We start from the raw sequence: 24,279 nt of genomic DNA, 5'->3' as shown, positions 1-24,279 counted from the left end.
GGAAGAATGTCCTGCATTTTTCACTTCGTATCATAGTGATTTTCCTAATTTCTACTAAATCTTCATATAGAATAGGACCCAAACAGAAAAAACCCACCGCCATAAATTCCAACTTATAGCAACCCCACAGGACAGAAAAGAACTGTCCCACAAGGTTGCCAAGGCTGTAAATCTTTACAGAAGCAGACTGTCACATCTTTCTTCCATGGAGTGGCGGGTGGGTTTGAACCACCAACCTTTTGGTAACCAGCCAAGTGTTTAACCACTATAGCACCAGGGCTCCTCTAGGAAGTGCTGTATAAAACAGATTAGAAAGTACCTAATGAGGAAGCCATGCAATAAAATGGTACACTGTAAAATTGTTTCCCATCCCAAGTAAACTTTCACCCAAATCGCAATTAAAAAAAAAAAAATCATTTCCCATGCTAAATCTTAACAACCAAAGCAATTTTTCCATCTACTCCACAATGCACCAGCATCAGCATCCTAACTTACTCTTTATTACAAAAGAAGTCTGTGCCACTGGCAGTTCAGTCTATCAACCATTCGATGGTTTTCTCTGATTCAGGCTTGAGTGCTTTTTAACAAAGAAAGGTGCCAACATTTATTACTTTTATAGCAATGTGCCTTGAAGGACAAGTTTGATTTTGTATGGGGAACTACTAAGTAAAACAAGCAGAGTTTTTCCCTGTTTCTTCAACATAATGAATTTCCAGATACACAATAACGGAAAGTTTCCCCACATACATTGTTTTTATAATAGTTCTCCCCACCACATGTACTCCCTTTTAAAAAGAAAACAAATATACTCTGCCTGAACACTCTCCACACTAGTTACATTCATATGGTTTCTCCTTCAGCATGAGTCGCCTGATGCCTAATAAGTTTAGAGCTATTAATGAAAGCTTTCCCACATTGATTGCATGTAAAGGGTTTCTCTCCAGTATGAGTTCTTTGATGTACAATAAGTCGAGCACTCAAACTGAAGGTTTTTCCACACTGATTACATTCATAGGGTTTCTCTCCAGTATGAGTTCTCTGGTGTTGTGTAAGGCATGAGCTCTGCCTAAAGGATTTCCCACACTGATTGCATTCATAGGGCTTTTCTCCAGTGTGAGTTCTCTGATGTACAACTAGAACATAACTCTGGCTGAAGGATTTCCCACACTGATTACATTCATAGGGTTTTTCTCCAGTGTGTGTTCGCTGATGCATAACAAGGTGAGAGCTGCGGTTGAAAGATTTTCCACATTCATTACATTCATAGGGTTTCTCTCCGGTATGAGTTCTTTGATGTGCAACAAGCTGAGAGCTCCAGCTGAAGCATTTCCCACACTGATTACATTCAAAGGGTTTTTCTCCTGTGTGAGTTCTCTGATGGGCAACAAGTTTATAACTTTGACTGAAGGACTTTCCACATTGATTACATTCATAGGGCTTCTCTCCAGTATGAATTCTTTGATGTGCAATAAGTTTATAGCTCTGGATAAATGACTTCCCACATTCATTGCATTCGTAGGGTTTCTCTCCAGTATGGGTTCTTTGATGTGCAATAAGTTTATAGCTCTGCCTGAATGACTTTCCACATTGATTGCATTCATAAGGTTTCTCTCCTGTATGAGTTCTTTGATGCACAACAAGGACATAGCTCTGGCTAAAAGATTTCCCACATTGATTACATCTATAAGGTTTCTCTCCAGTGTGAGTTCTCTGATGGGAAACAAGGTGAGAGCTCCGGCTAAAAGATTTCCCACATTCATTACATTCATAAGGTTTCTCCCCCGTGTGAGTTCTCTGGTGTGCTACCAGGTGAGAACTCCAGCTGAAGGATTTCCCACACTGATTACATTCAAAGGGCTTTTCTTCAGGATGGTTTCTCATGTTTTGAGCAAGGGATGAGCTCTGGGAGGCCTTACTACATATATATTGATTCTCTTCAACAGGAATTCTCTGTTCACTACAGGATATACTGTGGTTCAAAACTTGCCCACATTCCTTAAAATCAAAGGTTTTTCCTCCTGCATGAATTTTCTCACGTATATTTAGGGGTGTAATATGGCTAAAAGATTTAATACTATCACTAAATCCACAGGATTTATCTTCTGTTTGAGTTCTTGTAAGCTGAATAAGGTGAATGCTCTGGGGGAGGTTTCCACATTCATTATTTTCACATAATTTCTTGCTGTCATCAATCTTCTGATGATTGTTTACAACAGAATTATGATATAACTTTTTAACATTTGAGGCATGTTTATGAAAATGTTTCCTTATGGGTATCACTTGGGATGAAAGAAGACTGGAATTCAGACCACTCTTATCCTCAAGTTCATCGCTCTTACAGACCTTCTCATAAATAACCGCTTTCCTTTGGGTGAAAGCCAGTTCCTGCAAAAGTCTGTCTTGTTTTTCCTGTTGCTTCTCCAATTGGTCCTTACAATCTCGGATTTTTCCACATGAAGACAACCAAGGATCATCCCTTGTCAATCCTTCTATCTTCACTCCATGGGGTGATTCTTCATCAAAAGTGCCGTGCTTTGAAGTTGATTCTCTTCTTCCAAGTGCAGCTGCCAAGTCTGAAAGAAAGTAAAATAAGACAACTTAGACAAAAAAAAAAAAAAAAAGTTAGAGCTGGAATAGTGGAATAAACCTGACAAGAAAGTATGCAATATATATATGGATTTGCTTTCAGATATAACTTATAACCCAGATTGAGAAAGCAAAAGGGTAGGATGAAAAACTACCACAACCCAATGGTATAACTGAGTGTTGAAATGGCCTCATTTTGTCTGAATATCTAAGAATTTAGATGCCAAATACTTGCATATTCTAATATAAGATTCTCTATGCAGAACCCAAAGGAGCTCTGGTAATGCAAAGGTTAAGCATTTTGGCTGCTAACCAAAAGGTCAGTGGTTGGAACTATCAGCAGCTCCATAGAAAAGACAATGATTTGTTTCCAAAAGATCACTGCTTTGGAAATCCTATGAAGCAGTTCTACTCTGTCCTATAGGATCCCCATAGATTGTAATCAATTCGACAGTAGACAGTAACATGCAGAATCTACAAAATATTAAAACAGTTTTGCAATCTCTGTCAAAGAATAGAGGGTCTTCAGAGAGAGTTACATGGGCAGTACAAACAACAAATATGAACCCCTTTGTAAATACAATACTGAGTTGTTAATGAAAGCAAACATGGGTATAGGGACGGATAGATGGGTGAACAAGCTAAACAATTATGTATGTCTAAATGGAGAGTGTATCCAAGATCATATACAGGGTTGGCAGACAATGGGCCTCTCGAAGAGTATGAAGGGATGGACACTGGGAGGAGGTAACTATGGGGAGGAAGTGGGAGGGGAGCTGCTGCATTGTAAATTTTGGTCAATGACATGAGACAAAGTATATGTGAACTGCTGTATGAAAAGTGAATTTACTCTGTAAATCTTCACCCAAATCCTAAAAAAAAAAAAAAAAAAGAATAGAGGGTCTTTTCCACCCTCTTCAGTGCTAGGTACATGTTCACTGAAATAGAGATTAGTGTCTACATTTCTAGGAATTTATGATGGTATGACACTTGCTAATAACCTGTATCAGCAACACATGTGCAAACTACATTTGTGAACCCGTGAAAAAGAATGGGAACAGTGTTACCCCTGTTCCCAAAATACCTTAGGGGTTAATTGTGCCCCATGGATTCCTGTAATTTCAAGGAAGGAAGAATAGTTTAGCTCAGAGACAGAAGCCTTCCTGGCCACTAGATCACACAATAAAGAATGCACCTGAGAAAAGTGGTGATGTATGCATCCCAGCAGGAGGTGGGAGATGAAGAAAATGTGGCATTCCCTATGGGATTTTTCAAACAAATCCTCTATGCTTGTATGTCTGGTTCTCACTTGGGCACTTGTGCTGAGATATTTTTTTATACTCTTGACCTTCTTCCAAACTAGGAGATGGTGCCTGGTTTGAAAAGCTGAGAGGGAAAGGCACAAGACTTTGGGTGTTTGGGCTGCGACAAAAGAAAACTGCAGAATTTGGTCCCTGTCTGTGGCCTTTAGCAACCATGACGACTGAACAAGCTCAAGCTCAAGAAGCTGTATCTTTTTCATCCTATGAATCAGAATGAATTTCTACCAGGGAATAAAGAGGCCAAACACAATCTTGTGTGGCCAAAATCATTCTGTTGAACCCCATAGCTCTTCTAACGACGCAAAATCATCCCAACAGATAAAGCTTCATTAAGGGGACTGCATTCTTACCCCAGGAGACCAGGTCCTTGTGGTTCTCCAATATCACGTCTCTATCCAAGGTCTTCTGAGCAGAGCTCAAAGTGCCCTGTTCCTCCTGAGTGTAGTCCACAGTTACAGTTTTGAAGTTCACTCCTTCCTAAAAGAAGATACATATGCTTGCTCAGCCAGGCCTCACTTCCTTCCAATTGTCATGAGGAAGAAAGAGTTTGGCAAATGGAGGAAGAAAAGCCTGACAGCCTCAGAGTTGTTCTGAGACAGTTAGTGTCCAGTGGATTCCGGTCAAGCCATACAGGTGTCATCTAGGAGAGTCCCTTTGGGTTTTAGATGCTGAACCATTCTTATTGCCCCAAAAACCAGATAAGAACTGACAGAGATTGTTTACTAAGACTCTTGTCCACCTTACAGAAAATGCTTACTCTGGTTTTTGCACTGGTGAATACAGAATTTTCACTTAGAAATTTCTTCCAAATTACCAAGAAACTAACAGAAGTTAGCAAACTTTCTCTGCCAAAGGCCAGACAGTAACTCTTTTAACATATGCAGGTCATACAGTTTGTATGATAACTACTCAGCTCTGCTGCTATAGTAAGAAAGTAGCCATGGGTATATGGAAACAAGTGGGTATGGCTATAGTCCAATAAAAATTTATTTACAAACCAGGCAGTGAGTCAGACTTGGCCCACCAGCTATGATGCCTGAGATAGAAGTTGAAAAATAGGTCTCAATGAAAGATAGCATGCATAGGTTAAAAGCACTGGATTTGGAAAAGGATCTCACTTGTAAAGAGTGTATGTTAGGTTCCTGGGTGGTGCAAATGGTTTGCACTGGACTACTAAAGGTTGACGGTTTGGACCTACCCAGTGGCATCATGGGAGAAAGGCATGGCAATATACTTCCATATAAATTTCAGCCAAGAAAACCCTATGAAGTAGTTCTATTCGATAGATGTGATAACACATGGGGCTGCCTTCAGAATCAACTTGACAGCAATGGGTAACTCTGGCAATGTCTTTAATGGAGAGTGTCTTGATTAAATAGTGTTGCTGTGACAGAAATACCACAAGTTGGTGGCTTTAACAAACAGAGATTTAGTCTCTCACAGTTCAGGAGGCTGGAAGTCTGAGCTCAGGGTGCCGGCTCTAGCAAAAGCCTTTTTCTCTGTGTGTCTCTCAGTCCTAGGGGGTCCCAGTGCAGGGACCCTGTGTCCAAAGGAGGTACTCCACTCCTGGCTCCTCTTTTTTGGTGGTAGCCAAGTGGGGACTTTCTTAGCAGTCCCTCCAACCTTTGTTCTCTTCTCTCCTTTTATCTCTTGTAAGATAAAGGTGTTGCAGACCACACCCTGGGAAGCTCCCCTTACACTGGATCAGGGCTGTGATGGGACTAAGGGTATCACATTCCACCCTTAATCCTTACACTTGATTAGCTTATAACATCAGATCTCATCAGCCTATCATTACATATCTGTCTCGTTACATCATTATATAACTGCCAAACCACTGAGAATCATGGCCTAGCCAAGCTGACACAAACTCTGGGGGGACACGATTTGATACATGGCATTCCATCCTTTGGCCCCCAGAAATAGGTATCTATCTGAGTGGTGACTTCACCCACCTCAGCCCCCGGAGGCCCTGTTCTTCTCTCCCTTGGGCATGGCACCCCACCCCCTTAGCCTTGGGCAGTGGATCCAGCCCCATCACACGGAGCTAAGAGCTAACTGCCTTCAGGCTGATGCTTACTGGCAGAGTGGTGTGGCACTTATCAGCCAAGCTGAAAGAACTTTGAAACACTTGCCTGAACAGGGCAGAGGCCTAGGACTATAGGGGCTGTTCCTCTTCAAACTGCATTCCTTGGAATAGTAGACTGATTCAAAATGGCCAATACCAGTCCCTTTCAGCTCACTAATGCACAGGATATCAATCTTTACGCATTCATTTCATTTTTGACAGCTTCCCATTTTCCTAGATTCGTATTTCATCAATTCCACTTCCTATTACTAATGGAAGGTTGGGCAATCCTACTTCCGTAGTGATACTGTCTCGGAAACCCAAGGAGGGGTCGCTATGAGTCGGGGCCGACTCGACGGCACATAACAACAACAACAACAACAACATTACTAATGGATGTTTCTTCTCATTTTGAGTCATGCCCCATCAGCAAATGCAGGTCCCAAAAACTTTACTCCATCCACATCATTAGAGTTGAGTCTACTTTGAGGAGGCAGCTGTTCCCCAGTCATAGTTTGATTGTCTTCCAACCTGAAGGGCTCATCTTCTGGCCCAGAAGTCAGTACTATACCAGACTGTGTTTCACCGCTATTCATAAGATTTTCAGTAGCCAATCTTCAGAAACTGACCTGGCCTCCTCCTTCTTCCTACTCTGAATCTGGAAGTACACTTGGAACCTGTCCACCAAGGGTGAGCCTACTGATATTTAAAATACTGGTGGCATAGTTTCCATCACAGCTACACACACACACACACACACACATGTATATATACACATACACATACACTCACATATACATACCTATACACATATTCATCTACGTACAAACATATACTTGCATGTGTATTGTGTAGCTTTTGTTGTTGCTTAAAGTTATGTGTATCATGGCAGATACAGAAATGTCCTTTTTTCTTATGTACATTTTAGTGACATTGCTTACCTCTGAACACTTCACTCTCACTTGGGGTAACCTTTCCCATCACCAGAAGTAACAAGTGTCTACCAACTGGAGAGTGAATCTCTCTCTCCCACTAACCCTCATCCCTCATAGCCAATAACAAACATTAGTTTTTGTGTATTTGCCTGTTCATGTCATTTCATGAAAGTGAGTAATATATGTATGTATATATATATATATATATACACACATAAAAAAAAACTCACTGCCATCGAGTCGGACCTGACTCATAATGACCCCTCCTTGGGTTTCCGAGGTGGTATCATTACGGTAGATCGCCCAACCTTTCTTCCGAGGAGTGGCTGGTGGGTTTGAACTGCCATCCTTCTGGTTAGCAGTCAAATGCCTTAGGCACTATGCCACCAGAGATCCCTATATCTAATATATATGTATGTATATATACGTAAATATACATACACACACACACACACACACATATATAGTGATTGACTTACTTCACTGAACATAATGTCCTCCAGGTTCATCCATGTTCCAAAATGTTTTGAGAACTCATTTTTCTTTATCACTGAGTAGTATTCCACTGTATGTATGTACCACATTTTACTCATCCATTCATCCACTGATGAGCACTTAGGTTGTCTCCATCGTTTTTTTTTTCTTTCAGATCCCTAGGGTATATTCCTAGGAGTGAAACTGCTGGGTCTTACGGCACCTCTATCTAGTTTTCTGAGGAGTCCCCACACTGTTTCCCATGACAGCTGTGCCATTTTAGACTCCCACTAGCAAGGAATGAGGGTTTCAATTTCTCCACATATCCTCCGACACTTGTTATTTTTCATTTTTTTTTTCTTTATGTTAGCCATCCTAATGGGAATGAAATTATCTCATTGAGATTTCAACTTGTATTTCTCTAATGGCTAATGACATTGAGCATCTCTTCATGTAACTGTTGGCCATATGATTATCCTTTTTGGTGAAGTGTCTATTCATGTTCTTTGCCCAGTTTTTGATTGACCCAAAGGGTTTTCAATGGCTAATTTTTCAGAAGATTGTCAGGACTTTTTTCCAAGGTACCTCTGGTGGTCTTGAACCTCCAACCTTTCAGTTAGCAGCCAAGAGCATTAACCATTGGTACCACCCTGGGATGCCCCTTCAACATATGGATACTGACTTTTCTGGACTTCCATCTCACTTTGAGGTGCTCTGGTAGGGTACTGCCTAAGGCACATGACTGCTAACCCACCAGCCACTCCACGGAAGGAAGACATGGCAATCTACGTCCTTAAAGATTTACCACCTCAGAAACTCAAAAGGGGTCACTATGAGTCAGAATCGACTTGATGGCAGTGAGTTTGGTTTTTGGTTTATTTCACTTTACACTATTCTTCCGCTTACTTGTTCCCAAAATTCTCACTCCTCAAAACTCCTTCCCAATGCTGGTCTGATAGAGCCTGGTGGAACCACTGAGACTATGGCCCCTAGCTGCCCTTCAGGTTTGGAATTGAACCCACACCTGTGGCTTCCAGCCAAACAAAAGACAGACGTATGAGCTGAACATTTACATGAGGTAGATACACTCCTTGGAGAGAACAATCATGGGAGAAAGAAGGGCTGTTTGTGCACAGGGAGACAGCTCAGGGGGCAGGAGTGCATGGAGGGATGGACACAGGGAAGAGGTAACTCGGGAGGAAGTAGGAGGGGAGCTATCGCACTGGGGTAAATTGCAGTCAATGTCATGAGACAAAGTGTACGTGAACTGCTGTATGGAAAGTGAATTTGCTCTGAAAACTTTGACCCAAATCACAATTTAAAAAAAAAAAAAAAACTCCTTCCCAAACCCTTCAACTGTGACCTCAGGAACTCATCTTCCAGAATAACATCCTACAGCATCAATATTTTCACCAAATACTCCCTATGCATCTCTGTGCTAATGGAAACTGGCACTTCCCCCTTGAGACTCCCCCCCCTCTGCTCTGCAGTCCTAAGGATGGCCTTGCTCTCCCACTCCAAGGATATCAGCATCAGGAATGGGAGGGGGTATGTCCTCCCAGTCACTCTGAAACTCCTGTCATTTATCTCAGAATCTATCACTTCTTGGAGCTCTGTCCTACCAACCTCTGGAACACCACTAACCTCACCCCATCCACTGAAGACCCATACCTAATGATTTATCCCCTCATACAAGAACTTGTATTGTCTCATCTTCCACTGTCTATAGCATTCTCCCACATACTCATCCTATAATAATATAAAAATAACTGACTTTCATGAAGCTCTACTGCATGTTATCAAGTAGTATTCTAAGCATGTTACAGGGACTATTATGCAGTTAATTATCCCAAAGCTCTTGTGGGAAAATGTTATTAGCAGCACCGTTTTTCAGTTAATGAATGAGAAGCCTAGCGAAATTAAGAAACATGCCTAAGCTGTAATGTGACTTCAAGTTGGCACGACATCAGAGATTGTGTTTTCTGTCATCAATGCAGACAGCTAACCAATTCACAGATCCTGGAATCACTCTTCAGCTCCCCGCTGTTGGGGTGATACCCCAGGCCCCGAAGTTACCATAAAGTCCTCTATCTCTGAAACCACACAGACAACACAGCCCTTTTACTCTCGTTCTTCAATGGTTTGGGGCCATCACAATATTCAAAGGTCTACTTCATCACCAGCTACCTACCAGTCTACGTTCTTTTCCGTTCTATTTAGTGGACTCTCTATCATTTCCCTCTTGATTATTTAGATTAGAAAAATTATTCAGATTAACCTTTATATTTGATACATGCAAAAATTGTCTTTCAAGTACTCCCTTGACCTATGGAACTTCTACTGCATGTGCCTGGCAAATCACAACTAGTTGAACCTGAATATCAACAGTCTATCTATGGAAAATGGATTGCAGTAACACTGCGGAAAAAACACAATACTGGGCACCTGAATAGAGTATTATAAATTACTGGTCACTATCCTTTGAAACCAACCAGCAACCCTATTAGACTACTTGGGGCAGTTTGTTCTCTCATAAGCCAAAATTACTATTTCAAACCTTCTCCACCCTTGTCAGGGAGCTCTGGTAGCATAGTGGCTAAGGCACTTGACTGCTAACCAGAAGGCTGGTGGTTCAAATCCACCGGCCACTCCTCAGAAGGAAGATGGGGCAATCTACTCCCGTAGTGATACTGCCTCGGAAACCCAAGGAGGGGCACTGTGAGTCGGGTCCGACTCAATGGCATATAATAACAACAACCACCCTTATCAAACATTTCTCCATTCCAATTCCCACCCTCATGCCCAGCAGATAACTTCACCTGACTTTTCACAGAAAAGAACACCCAAGCCTTCAGGTAATTCCCTCAACCTCATTCTTCCTATATGAGTCCTTCCTATAAAAGGTCAATTTATTCACATATGCTCTGAATTAAATCCTCTGGCCCTGAATCAAGGACTCTGCTGTATAGTTTATGTCCTCTTTCCATGATCTTTAACTTCTTTTTCTCTCTGTTAAGTCCTTCTCCAACTATTTAAACATTGTCAAATCTTTTTAATCCTTAAAGGGGGTAAGGGAGAATTCTTTCAATTTCAGATCTTGCAGTTATCACCCTCTTCAATCTTTCACCTCATAACCAAACTTTCTACAAAACTTTTCTACTCTTACCTCCATTTCTTCACTTCCCACCACACTTGTTTCTGCTGCCAAACAGCCATGCCAATTTCTCAATGTGGAAACTGGTCATGCCCAACTCACCTGGGACGGGATGGCCAGTGATCCAGTGTCTTCTCCCTCAACCTTGATGATAATCTCTTGAGGAAGGAGAGAGTCCTAAGAAAGCAAAACAAATGAGGAAAAAAAAAAAAAAATCAGGGAGCTAAGTCATGGCTCAAAATTCCCACTGTGAGCAGACTAAGATTTGACACAGCGACTATATTAACACTTCCACTCCCTCCCACTGATAAGCCCACGCTAGCCATGCGGACATCTGCAGGAGCAGTGAGACACCAGACATGGGCATAAGGTCACTGTGGACCTCCCTAGGTAGCCCAGGTACCAGCTAAGTGCAGCTGAGTGAGTGAGCCCAGTCCCCATCGGGAGCAAAAGAACCATCCAGCTGGGCCCTGCCTAAATTCCTGGGTCACAAATTGAGAGCAAATAAAATGAAATACAGCATGATCAAAGCCAGAATCATAAGGATTAATGGATTAACGACATGAAATGTTTGGCAACAAGCGCCAGCAACGAAGACACCATCAATAACAACCTGCATTAAGACTTCTCTAAATCAGTAAGAAAAACAGCCTCAATGGGAAAACAGACCAACGACGATGCAGGTGTAACTTAGGAGAAAAATAAATGGCCAGTGAATACATGAAAAGATGCTCACCTCTTTAAATCAAATGATAGACTCTATCTAATTTCTATAACTACTTGTCTCTATATGAGACCATAAATTCACACCAATACCTACAATTACAAGAGAATGATACATTTTATTCTAGTGTTCCTGCTTTTTATGGCTGTATCTTCCTTCTCTGGCCCCCACTGCCCTCATTATAGTTACTTATTTGCTCCAACCTTTGTATGTCAACAATTCTTCAACCACAGAGAGGGTTTCTGATGCCCATGGGCACCAACCAACACAGTCTGCACCAGCACAGTCCCCCACTTCCCACCACGGCAGCCCATACAGCTATCCTGGACTGGACACACACACACATACATATTTTTTAAAAATTTTATTTGAAATAGTTTAAAACTCATAAGAAGTTGCAAAAATAGTACTGAAAGGCCTCATGTTCCCCTCACCCAACTTCTCTGCCCATGATCTTATCATCCAAAACCACGGTCAGTACATAACCAGAGTATGTTGTCAAAAGCAGGAAGTTGACTTTGGTAAAATATTATTAACTCAGGTAGAAATCTTATTTGTATTTCACCAGTTTTTATGTGCACTCTGTTATTTTTGGTTTTTTAACGGCAATATTTTTATTTAAAGATCTAATGCAGGTATCTCTGGTAGCATAGTGGCTAAGGCACTTGACTGCTAACCAGAAGGCTGGTGGTTCAAACCCACCGGCCACTCCTCAGAAGGAAGATGGGGCAATCTAATTCCGTAGTGATACTGCCTCGGAAACCCAAGGAGGGGTCGCTATGAGTCGGGTCCGACTTGACAGCACGTAACAACAACAACAAATGCCGGTATCAATAAGTCTAAACATTTGTAAGTATTTATCTTTAGGAAATGATAGAAGATACTACTAGATGAATGTATAAGAAATCTCACTAACGGGTTATGTGACAATAGCAAATATTGGGGGGATTAAATGTCTATGGGTCAATGTCTGGTGGAGTAAATTATCTAGGCAACTGAATACCATTAAGCAATGAAGAGATTAAGAGAGAGTTGCATGTAAGGCTGTACATAAATAACAGAAAGATGTTTACAACACATTGCTGAAATGAAAAAGTAAGAGCAGTATATAAAATATGAGTAGATTTTTGTAAAATAAGAATATGCCCAGAAAAACTCTGGAAGGACATTTTCAAAAGCATCAAAGGCGGTGAACTGCTTGATGTGGCCCTTCTAGCCACTGTCCTCCATTCTGTGATGTGTTGTAAATCCTATTATCCACACCTGTTTGGGGTGGTGTGGTAGTTAAGGCCAGGTATCAACTTGGCTGGGCAGCTGGTAGTAGTCATTCCCTATAATGACTGGCAATCGGCTCTGTGATGGGATTTGCCTTGAGCTGCTGATTGTTAAAGCCATACACTTGGGTTATTGCTGTTGGGGCAACACAGGTGGAATGTATCTTGAGTCCTGCCTTGCTGGAGGGTATAACTCAAATCACCACCCATAGCTTCCTTGAGAGGGTACCTATGAATCTCCTGAGGAGGTTTGCTCTCCTCTTGCTCAGGTTTTGTGTCTTGGATCATCCTCATCTCACCCCTGGATTTGGGACAGCAGCCATCATCTGATCTGCTGATCGAGGTTCATCAAACCCCGAGAGTTGGGAGGATCCACCAGACCTACTCACGGACCCAGGACTCGCCAGCCTGCCAGCCTCCACCACTACGTGAGACAAACCCTTGGGTGTCTGTGAGGCGTTACAGCAAAATACAGAACCCTAAGACTGGGGAAATTACTGGGAGAAGGAGGAGGAGTTAATGTGTGAAATGATGGAGTGGTACAGTAATTTGGACATTGGGACATCTTTAACCTCCGCCTCATGGGGACCAGCCTTGTGCTGATCTTTCTGAGAGAAACTGTTCAAGCAAGCTGCACATAAACAACAGAAAGATGTTTACAACACATTGCTAAAAGGAAAAAGTAACAGCAGTATATAAAGTATAAGTAGATTTTTGTAAAATAAAAATATGCCCAGAAAAACTCTGGAAGCACATTGTCAAAAGCATCAAAAGCAGTTATTTTTAGGGAGGAGCACGTTCACTGCACTATTTGTTTACATTTTTTCAATGGCATTTATTTTCTTTAAGACGCTCTGGTGGCTCAGTGCCTAAGACATTTCACCACTAACCAGAAGGTTGGTGGTTCAACAGCCACTCCGCAGAAGGAAGATGGGGCAACCTACTTCTGTACAGACTGACCGCCTCAGAAACCCTATGGGGGTCGCCATGAGTCGGAATCGACTCGGTGGCAGGGAGTTTGGTTTGGGTTTTTGGTATTCTCTATTCACAAAGCAGCAAAAGTGTTTCTTTCTTAAAACGTCACTTTGAAACCAGGTAACTCGTTTGTGGCTTCATGAGGTTTTTTCCCTCACCCCATTAAATGACAGTCCATCCGAGCACACACACTTTGCTCCTTCTCAAATCTTCACACTGAAAAGTAAGTCCTGTTGTGGTGGTTATGTTTTTGTGTCAAGTTGGCTGGGCCTGGGTGAGTGGCTGGGCAGCTGGATGTAGTTATTCCCCGTGATGAGACTGCTAATCAACTCCATGGTGGGATCTACCACAAGCAGCTGAGTAGCTGCCTTTGGGATGTGGTCTGCTTCCCGTATATAATGAGAAGCTTTGGGGACAGTCTCTAGCCTATGGCACGCTTGGACCCTGCATTGTAGCTGTGTCATTGTTCAGCAGCCTGCCATGCTCTGCCGACCTTCGGACTTACAATGTACTTGAATGGCTTGCCATGTGGCTTGGTAACATCGGGACCGTGCCTTTTTACTTGTCAACCTTGGGCTTGGCAGCCTCAGCAGCCAGCAGCTGTCTGAGTGAAGAAACGCCTCCAGCTCCAGTGGGCCGGGAGCTGGACGTAGGGCTGAAGCCCAAGGCTGAGGGGCTTTCCTCCAGCCCCTAGAGCCTGGCACTTTGAACTTGGACTTAAAGCCTCCAAACTGTAAGAGAATAAACTCCTGTTTGTTCAGGCCATCCCATTGGTGGTATAGTCCTGTCAGAGTGGCACTAGGGACCCAGGACAGGTGTTGATGTTGATTTACCATTCAATTATTTAGAAGCCTCTAAGTCACAAACTAAAAAGAAACAAACAATTGCGTTTTCTCAGGGTTGCTGATGCTGTCATTTCGTTTTGCTTCGTGCCCTTAACCTAGAGAAAATCTCATTACGGCAGTAGGATGGGTTACCAAAAAATGGCTAGCCCTCATGGCTTCAGAGCCAGAAAATAATTTTTTCAAACCTAAAAAAAAAACAAACCTCTCTGTATTTCATGGGCAGGTACTGAAGTTACAAATGATTATTCAAAGAGCTGGAGCTGCCACCACATAAAGAAGGCCATTGTGGAAGCAGAGACATGCAGTGGCCCGTGTCACTACCAAGTACAAACAAGGGCACCACAAAACAACAGAGTTGCCACGGAGTTGATTCCAACTCCCGTCAGTCCCACGTGTGTCAGAGCAGAACTGTGCTCCACACGGTTTTCATTGGGTGAGTTTTCAGAAGCAGATGGCCAGGCCTTTCTTCTGACGTACTTCTGAGTAGACTCGAACTGCCAACCTTTTGGTTAGCAGCCAAACATGTTCACCGTTGGCACCACTCCGAAGTCTAGAACACTCACTTGAATTCACAGGCTCCACTAGTCATGATCAAAACATGGATCGCCTGATATGAACACCTCCCCTTGCCCAGATCTGTCAAATGTCACTGATCTTTCAAGCCCCAGATGAAATGCCGCCCCTTCCATGAAGTGTTCCCAGATAGTACAAAGCCCCATCCCTTCTTCCCTTAGGATTTCTTACCTGTTTTTATCAGAGTTTTATGTGTCAGCAAAATTATTCTTCTCCTATTATTTAAAACCCATTGCCAGTGAGTTGGTTCCAACTCAATGACACTATGGGCAGAGCAGACTTGCCCCACAGGGTTGCCAAGGTTATAATCTTTGTGGAAGCAGACTGCCACATTCTTCCCCCACAGAGCAGCTGATGGGTTTCATCTGCCAATCTTTCGGTTAGCAGTCGAGCACTTAACCACTGCACCACCAGGGCTCCTCTTCATATTACTCATATCCCTTCCTCTCCCTCCCCTGGTTCATAAATTCTATACTAGCAAAAAAGTGTATATTTTTACCGTTGCATTCCTCTCAGTATCTTAAGGAGGCACAGTGGAGATTGTCTGGATTTGACAAGACCGAACGACAGAGATGGGGAGTGGGATGGGACACACGAATGGAATCGAAAGACTTTACCCCCCCTTGCGTGTGTCCTGGCACTTCTGTTAAGTGCCCTCTCTGTTTGATAGGCACCTCCTACGGAATAAAGGGGGATTTTTACTTCCTTATTTTACAGAATGGAAGCAGGAACTACATTGCTGACTTCCACAGAGAGAACTGGGACGGACAGGATCAACAACTGCTCTCTGTGACGTGGGTGGGACCCAGAGGGGAGGCCTGGAACTAGGCAGAGCCACTGCTGAGTGACGTATCCACCTCACAGTGACCTAGTGGTACTCAGGCCTAGGACTGAGGCTATCTGCTCACCCATATGAAAAGAAAAAGAAGAAAAAAAAAAAAAAAAAACACTGCCATCGAGTTGATTCCGACTCATAGCGACCTCCACTGGGTTTCCAATGCTGTAAATCTTTATGGAAGTAGATTGCCTCACCTTCCTCCCATGGAGCAGCTGGTGGATTTGAACCACCAACCTGGTTAGCAGCCAAATGCCTTCCCCACTATGCCATCGGAGCTCCTTGCTCACTCCTACAGAGATGAGAACTGGCCCAGAGGCTTTCCTTGGCTGCAATCTTTATGACGACAGATCTCCAGGCCTTTCTCCCATGGAGCCGCTGGATGGGCTTGAATCACCAAACTTTTGGGTTAGCAGGTGAGTGCTTAACTGTTTGCACCACCAGGGCTCCAACAGGCATCGCAGGGAGCCTTTTCCCTCTTGGTGTGTTCACGTCTTGTACTGCCTGTGGGGAAAGCAGGCCAGGGCTCAGAGGTTAGCCTAAGGTCTGTGATACACCGGCCTCATGTAGAGACCCTGCGCTTTCTTCACTATGGATCCCAGAAGACACCGAGAAAGCTGGATGGTTCCTCTACCTGCCTTTTTCAGGGGTCCCTCCTGACAAGCCGGGTCCCCCTTCTTCCCATGCACAAGAAAAGTCTCCCTGACACCCCCATACCATCATCCACGAGCCATTCTCATTTTCCTCAAACATAACAGACCCAGCCTAGGGCCACCGACCTGCACATCTCTCAAGTTGAGAGTGATGATGGATGGACATGGCTCCACCATCTTCTTGGCAGGACTTTTGGTCTCAGCCTCTGAAGGGGCTCAGAGCTGGCTCAAGCACTTCCCTGACCCAATGACTTCCAGGTGTGTGAGCCCCAGAAATCTTTCAGGTGATGTCCCAATACCCAGATGATCTCTTCCTTGGTCAGCTCATGAGACTCACTGTCGGCCAAGACATTCTCTCCCTGTCAGGGCTTACTATCTTTTAGGTCCAAATCAAGTACCTGCACATGTTTTGACAATAAATAAAATGAACTGGAGGACATTCAGAGTTGAGAAGCATGGTAGCCAGTCTCCAAGGTGGCCCAAGGTAATCTATTACATAAGATGTGGAGTCCTCTCCACGCTGCACCTGTGGTGGGTCTCTGTGACCAACAGAAGATGGAGGAAGTGATGGCGTCACTTCTGAGACTGGATCACAAGATTATCTTCACCACATGAGCAAGAGCTCACGCACACACGTTCTCTCTCTTTCCAATCATTTGCTCTGGGGTAACCAGCTGTAATGTCATGAGCAGCCCTGTGGGGAGGCCTAAGTGGTGTGGAACTGAGGCCTCCTGCCAACAATCACATGAGTGAGCCTGGAAGTGAGTCCTCCCACCAAGGCAAGCTTTCAGAGCAGTCCTGCGACCTCATCAAAGACCCCACGCAGCCAGAATCACCCAGATAAGCCACTCCCAGACTGCTGATCCTCCAAGAACCATGGGAGGCCATAAATGTTTGTTGCTTTCTACTGCTAAGTTGTGAGGTAACCTGTTACACAGTAATAGGTAATGAATTCAAGAGGAAGGCATTTTTGCTTTTTCTCTATCATTTCAGGAAACAGAAGTGCAGAACCCAATCATGCAGGGCAGGGCTCTGTGTGAGGCATCCTTCTCCCTGGAGCCTCACTCAGGATCTTGTCCTGCTAAGACAAGAAATGAACATATGGAATAATATCAAAGAAAATGGCCCAACAGCCATCAGATCTCCAGGAAACACAGAAAGTCATTGGGTCACATAAAAACACATTTTACTGGTCCAATAGAGCCTGGTGGAACCACTGAGACTATGGCCCTAGCTGCCCTTCAGGTCTGGAATTGAACCCACACCTGTGGCTTCCAGCCAAACAAAGACAGGCATATTAGGTGAACATTTACCTGAGGTAGACACACTCCTTGGAGAGAACAATCATGGGAGAAAGAAAGGCTGTGTATGCACAGGGAGACAGCTCAGGGGGCAGGAGTGCGTGGAGGGATGGACACAGGGAAGAGGTAACTATCAGGAGGAAGTGGGAGGGGAGCTGTTGCATTGGGGTAAATTGTAGTCAATGTCATGAGACAAAGTGTATGTGAGCTGCTGTACGAAAAGTGAATTTGCTCTGTAAATTTGCACCCAAATCACAATTTAAAAAAAAAGAAAACACATTTTACCTGGAGTGTTGATAATGATGTAAATGCATAGCTCTCTCTAAAAGTCACTAAGATAAAAACAACACATGGGGGAGAATGCACCCTTAAAGAAGTACCCCAGCTCTGACTGACAATCACTCAGCTGGTGCAATGAGACACAACCAAACCAAATGCTGCCTCCATGACCAGACATATACCTTCACTAATATGAGTGAGGGGTCAGTTGACATATATGGGGGGATCCTCAGAGGCTCCACCATCGCCTTGATGGGTTGGTGAGCGAGAGAGGCTCAAGTGGAAATAGACAGCCTGCTGGGCCCAATGTCCCCACCACAGAGATGCCTAAAGAAGTAGATTAAAGAGGGAACCACTGGGCCTGTATCTTTTCTATTTAACAATGTAAAGGAAGTCCCACTCTGCAAATAAGGGGGGGGGGGGAATATATGTGTGTGTGTGTATGTGTATGTATGTGTATATATGCATATGTGTATATATATGTATGTATATATATATATATATATATATATATATATATAATGTATGTATATATGTGTGTGTGTGTGTGTACACACATACATATATATTAGAAAGGTTTCAGAATTGGGAAAAAATGAATTGTTGATATTTGCAGAAGATATGACTGTGTACATAGAAAACACATGATGGAAATGGGATGGGTAAGGCTGTGTCAACTTGGCTGTCAAGTTGTGTCAACTTGGTAAGGCTGTGTCAACTTGAGAATCATGATTCTCAGTGGTTTGGCAGTCATGATGCTGTCATCCCCCACGATGAGAGGTGATATTATGTAGTCACCTCCAGGATGAGATGCTATGAGATGCCAATCAGTTGAATCAATTGAATGTGTCCTCAGGGTGTGGCCTGCTGCCAGCATCCATGGATGTTCCGGCAAAGCTCTCTGGCTTTTTGCTAGATCTGGAGCCTGCATCTAACTCATCATCATCTCCAGTCCTTGGACTTGAGCCAGCAGCCTGCCACACTGCCTGCCGATTTCGGAACTGTTGCCTTCGCAGCCTGTGAGCCGGCAATCTGCCACCTTACCTGCCCATCTAGGGCTCGTCAGTTCCTGCAGCTACATGAGTCATGAGAAGCTTCCAGCCTGACATTTGACTGACTAACTTGGGACCTGCCAGCCTCTAAAATTCCATGAGCCACTTCCTTGAGATAAATCTCTCTCTCTCTCTCCCTACACACAAATATATACGTATGTATATGCATATACATGTGAACCACCAGCCTTCTGGTTAGCAGTCAAATGCCTTAGGCACTGTGTTAGACCGGGTTCTCCAGAGAAACAAAACCAGTAAAGCTTATATACAGAGAGAAAGAGAAATTTATCTTAGGAAAATGGCTCACACACTTATAGAAGCTGGCAAGACCAAAGTTCTTGGATCAAACATCAAGCTGGAGGCTTTTCCCGACTCTCGCAGCTGCAGGGCTAAGGAGCTCAAGGGTGGCAGGCAGTATACTGGCTGTTGACTCCAACGAATGACGAATCCAAGATCTCCAGGCCAAATGGTGGATTGTTCACTCACAGACAGTTGTAGGCAGCACAACAGAATCCCGATCCACAGAAGAGTGCCTCTTTTCCCAGGATGTTCACAGATATACTGGAAGCAGGCCACACCCCTAGGGAAGCTCCCTTTCGACAGGTTGGCTGCTCAAAACATATACATCTGATCCCATCATTGGAACAACCCACATCACAACTGCTTACACCACAGAATTGTGGCCAGCCAAGTTGACGCACAGCTCCAACTCTCACAGGCACTCTGCCACCAGGGCTCCTATATACCCCCCCCACACACACACACACGGAGCTCTGGTGGCAGAGTGGATAAGGCTCTGGGCTGCTAACCAGGTCAGCAGTGAAGCCCACCAGCTGCTCTGACTCCAATACCACCCCCTTCGTGGACCTCTCACCCCATCTGGGCTCCGACTGCCCACACAGGGGCATCCCCTTTGTGGACATCTTTGTCACCTGCTCTGACTCTGTCACCCCAAACCAGGTCCCCCTCCTTCCCGCAGACGCCTGCTGCTGTTTTGAAGTCCTAACCCCAGATACCTGTGAACATGCCCATATTTGGAAATAGGGCCTTTGCAGATGTGATCACATTAGCATGAAGTCATACTGGAGTGTGTGTGGGGGGGGAGGCTCTAATTCAATATGGCCGCTGTCTTTATAAAAGGAGAAGAGACACAGACAAACAGACACAGAGGGAAGACAGACATGTGAAAACAGAGGCAGAGACGGGACCACCAGGAGCTTGAAGAGCCAAGGCAGGTGAGCACGGCCCTGCTGACACTTTGACATCGGGCTCTGGCCTCCAGAATCGTGGGAGAATAAACTTGTGTTGTGTTATGCCACCCAGGTTGTGGCCCTTTGGGACAGCAGCCACAGGCTGCTAACACAGGCTCTGACTCCTGACACTGCCCTTTATCCCAATAGGGGTGCCCTCCTCAACCCATTAGGAGCTCTGGTAGCATACTGCCTAAGGCACCTGACTGCTAACCAGAAGGCTGGCAGTTCAAACCCACCAGCCACTCCTTGGAAGAAAGGTTGGGCAATCTACCTCCGTAGTGATACTGCCTCGAAAACCCAAGGAGGGGTCACTACGAGTCGGGTCCGACTCGACGGCACATAACAACAACACCTCACCCCAATTGGGCACAGATGCCCCTTACCAGGCCATCACCCTGCATGGACCATTTCTTCAACCCTGATGGGTTCTAACACCCACAATGGGCGGCCCCCCAAATGAACAGCCTTCACTCTGCTGGGATGCCACTCTGTGCAGACACCCTCCTCACTCCGTTTGGTCACTGAAGCCCCCCCACATGGGCACCCACTTCACCCTGCTCAGGCTGTGACAGCCCACACCAGACAGCCCTCCGTCAAATGCCTACCTTGTTCTGCCCCCACCTAACAGCTTCAGGACAGAATCTTCCAGAGAGGGGAAATTTTAAGGTACCCTTTTAAAGCAATACAATGTTTTCAGATAGTTGTTTGCTGTAGAAAAATGTGTCAAATTGTGAAGCCTGAATCTTAAAACAAACTGTACAAAAGTAAGAAAATATGCATAAATAAATAAAAGAATAAACTCCCTGGTAGGATAATGTAAAGATAATGGTTGCTAACATTTGGGTATGTAAAAAGGTCAAACAAATGGTGTGAGCTCCACTGGTAACCTAAAGGTTGGTGTTTCAGCCCAGCCAGTGGGACGGCAGAAGAAAGGCCTGGTGATCTGCTCCTACTCAGATCAGAGGCAAGAAAACCCGCTGGAGCGGTGCTACTCTGTGCCACATGGGGCACCATGGGTCAGAACCGACTGCACGGCAACTAACAACAACAACAACAACAGCACAGGCTTGCAGATTCTTTTCTACAAAATACACAAACTACATCCTTTTTTTTTTTTTTAAATGACAACTTCCACAACTCTACTGGTGGTGTAGCGTTGTTGTTGTTGTTGTTATGTGCCGTCGGGTCGGACCTGACTCATAGCGACCCCTCCTTGGGTTTCTGAGGCAGCATCTCTATGGAAGTAGATTGCCCAACCTTCCTTCCAAGGAGTGGCTGGTGGGTTTGAACCGCCAGCCTTCTGGTTAGCAGTCAAGTAAGTGCCTACTGATTAACGCATTTGGCTGCTAACCAAAAGGTCAGTGGTTCGAACCTACCATCTGCTCCACAGAAGAAAGATGAGGCAGTCTGCTTCCGTAATGATTCACAGCCTTGGAAACCAATGGGGGTTGTTATGAGTCGGAACCCACTCAATGGCAGTGGGCTTGATTACAAATCACTTTCTTTGTCAGCAGATACACACAACAGCATCACTTCCCCTGGGCTACAGTCCATTTCACGGTCCCACCATAACTCATTTAACGTTCCTTTTTTGCAAAACCCAAACCAAACCAAACCCACTGCCATCAAGTCGATCCTGACTCACCAGCGCCCCTAGAGGACAGAGTGGAACTGACCCACAGGGTTTCCAATCTTTATAAAAGCAAAGCCCAAACCAAATTCACTGCTGTGGAGTCAATTCAGACTCACAGCGCCCCTAGAGGACAGAGTAAAACTACCCCATACTGTTTCCAAAGCTGTAATCTTTACCGAGGCAGACAGCCTCATCTTTCTACCCCAGGTAGAAAGTGGGTGAGTTCCAACCACTGACCTTTCAGTTAGCGGCCGAGTGCTCACCCACTGCCTCACCAGGGCTTTGGCTGCACATGGGGCATAATTCCAATTGCTCGTTCTCAAAGCTGTGAATTATTGGGCAAAGGGGAGTCAGTACTCTGAGAGTTCCTGATGCACGACACCAAATCGCCCCCACCCGCCCAAGGAATTACCTGGGTTCAAGGGTCAGGAAAATCAAGGAGACTCAGAATGTGTTGTGTAAGCGTCACATGCCTACGGGTCCTGCTGGGCAGAGGCCCCTAAGGTGCTTTGAGTGGAGCAGGGATGACTCCTAGCCCAGAAGGCCCAACCGCAGGGCCTGTTGGGAGCAAGCTCTGAGTCTCTCAGGAGAAGGGAGGTTCCACTCACCTGCACACAGGCCTTTAGGGGCCCGGGAGGCTTCTCATCCGGCTCTTCCATGCTCTCCTCCGGACAGGGCAGGGTCCTGAGGGCTCGGAGCTGCAGTGGGAGGAGGCAGCCCTGAGACAGGATCGTGGTCCACGGCCTGTGCACGTGGGCAGGGCACCGCAGGGGCCCCTCCGCTTCACACACGTCTCTCCGCCCCTAGCACATACTCCTTATGGCAAGTGAGCTTCTAGAAGTTCCTGCCCAAACAACTGTTCATGTGTACTCTAGCATCTGTCAGGCACAACCTGCCTCTGCGAGGCCAGGAGCCCACAGTTCCAACCTGGGTCCTCCACCACCTACCCATAAGGCCACCTCCTGCTCAAACACAGCCCCCCCCCCGCCATCTGTAGCACAATCCAGTACCTCCCCTACTTGCACTGGGCCCTAGGATCCCTACAAACACCTAGCAGCCCTCCCACTACACCTGAATCTGCAGCCCCAAATAGCACCTCTTCCCAGACCCTGGAGCCCTGCGCCTGGGATGAACAGCCCAGAAGCACAGGTGACTAAATGCACGCAGCCCATGACATAACCCTGCCCCTTCCAGCAGCTAATTCAGTGGTGGAGAGTGACCCTATCCCTCTAACTACCAGGCCCCAGGAGCCCTGGTGGGACACTGGGGAAGCACTTAGCTGCTAACCGAAAGGCTGGTGGTTCAAACCCACCCAGCTGTTTGAGGGAGAAAGACCCAGCGACCTGCTCCTGGGAAGATGACAGTCAACAAGGCCCTATGCGGCACTTCCACTCTGTCACGTGGGCTCGATGGCGCCCAACTCCATCAACCAAGCTCTACCCACGAGCATCCTCTTGCTGATCGCCTCCCTTTTCTCTAGGAGTCGAGCCCATGGGCAGAGCCCAGCTGCACCCAGAACCTGGTCCCTGTGCCACTGCAACCCACTGACCCTACCAGAGCAGCGCCAACCCAGACTCCAGTCAGAACACCCCGTGTCCTCAGTTTGTAGCCTGGACCTGGTCCCGCCACTCACCTGGGTGTTCTTGGGCCAAAACCGCAACAGACCCTCCAGGGGACTGGAGACTCCCACCCACCCACCAGCGTGCAGCTGAGGACGGTCCCTCCCAGGCCCAGAAGGGGGAGCTCAGACCCTTTCTACCGACTAGATGTTGATTAGACTAGGTGTTCTACCGACAGGTCTGAGATTAGAGGAAAACAAAACAGAACAAAAACCAAACCACTTGCTGAGTCAATTCCAACGCATGGTGTCCCCACAGTACATCAGAGTAGAACTGCCTTCCACAGGGTTTGCAATGGCGTCAATTCCAACGTGTGGTGTCCTCACGTACATCAGAGTAGAACTGCCCCCCGTAGGGTTTGCAATGGCTGATTTGTCAGAAGAAGCCCACCAGGCCTTTGTTCCAGGGTGCCTTGGGGTCAACTTGAACCTCTTACCTTCCCATTAGCAGCAGCTACCCAGAGACCAGAGCAGCCCCTGGCCAACCCCACCCTACCCTGTCTGTACCTCCTAGTGCTGCCCAGTTCCTCAAAGAAACAGTTTAGCATACATTCGCAGGGCAGCTGTACCCAGTTCCAGCCACTGACATCCACAGACCCGACGTGAGCCCACATTCCTGCCCAAACACTTTCCCGGGCTCCTGCTGCTCCGCAAGATCCCATCCTTCCACTGACACGGGCATCATCCGGATGCGCTGAAGGAACCAGCACCTCTGACCAAAGCCT

General features: G+C 45.5%; 1 protein-coding gene across 1 annotated transcript; it reads right to left on the bottom strand.

Annotated features, from left to right (window-relative positions):
- Positions 1-840: 840 nt before the first annotated feature.
- On the bottom strand, positions 841-24,236 carry ZNF180 (zinc finger protein 180). The gene is made up of 3 exons (XM_042781248.1): positions 24,105-24,236; positions 22,545-22,634; positions 841-1,902 (listed from the first exon to the last, which is right to left on the bottom strand). The coding sequence occupies exons 1-3, from the start codon at positions 24,234-24,236 to the stop codon at positions 841-843; spliced, it is 1,284 nt and encodes a 427-aa protein (XP_042637182.1).
- Between the last annotated feature and the right edge of the window lie 43 nt (positions 24,237-24,279).

This window comes from Orycteropus afer, unplaced genomic scaffold (genome assembly GCF_000298275.1).
Source record: "Orycteropus afer afer isolate SDZICR_OR568_19922 unplaced genomic scaffold, OryAfe1.0 scaffold00099, whole genome shotgun sequence".
NCBI classification, from domain to species: domain Eukaryota; kingdom Metazoa; phylum Chordata; class Mammalia; order Tubulidentata; family Orycteropodidae; genus Orycteropus; species Orycteropus afer.
Note: the sequence above shows the minus strand (reverse complement) of the source record. Positions and strands in the feature narration are given on the sequence as shown.

What these genes read in the sequence shown, in the direction of transcription:
- ZNF180 (XM_042781248.1), bottom strand. Translation starts at nt 24,236, where the DNA reads ATGCCCGTGTCAGTGGAAGGATGGGATCTTGCGGAGCAGCAGGAGCCC. An exon ending in GGTACAGCTGCCCTGCGAAT is followed by an intron (nt 22,635 to 24,104) that starts GTATGCTAAACT and finishes CTCCCACTGCAG; the next exon opens with CTCCGAGCCCTCAGGACCCT. An exon ending in CCCTAAAGGCCTGTGTGCAG is followed by an intron (nt 1,903 to 22,544) that starts GTGAGTGGAACC and finishes AAGGCCTCCCAG; the next exon opens with AGCTCATCCCTTGCTCAAAA.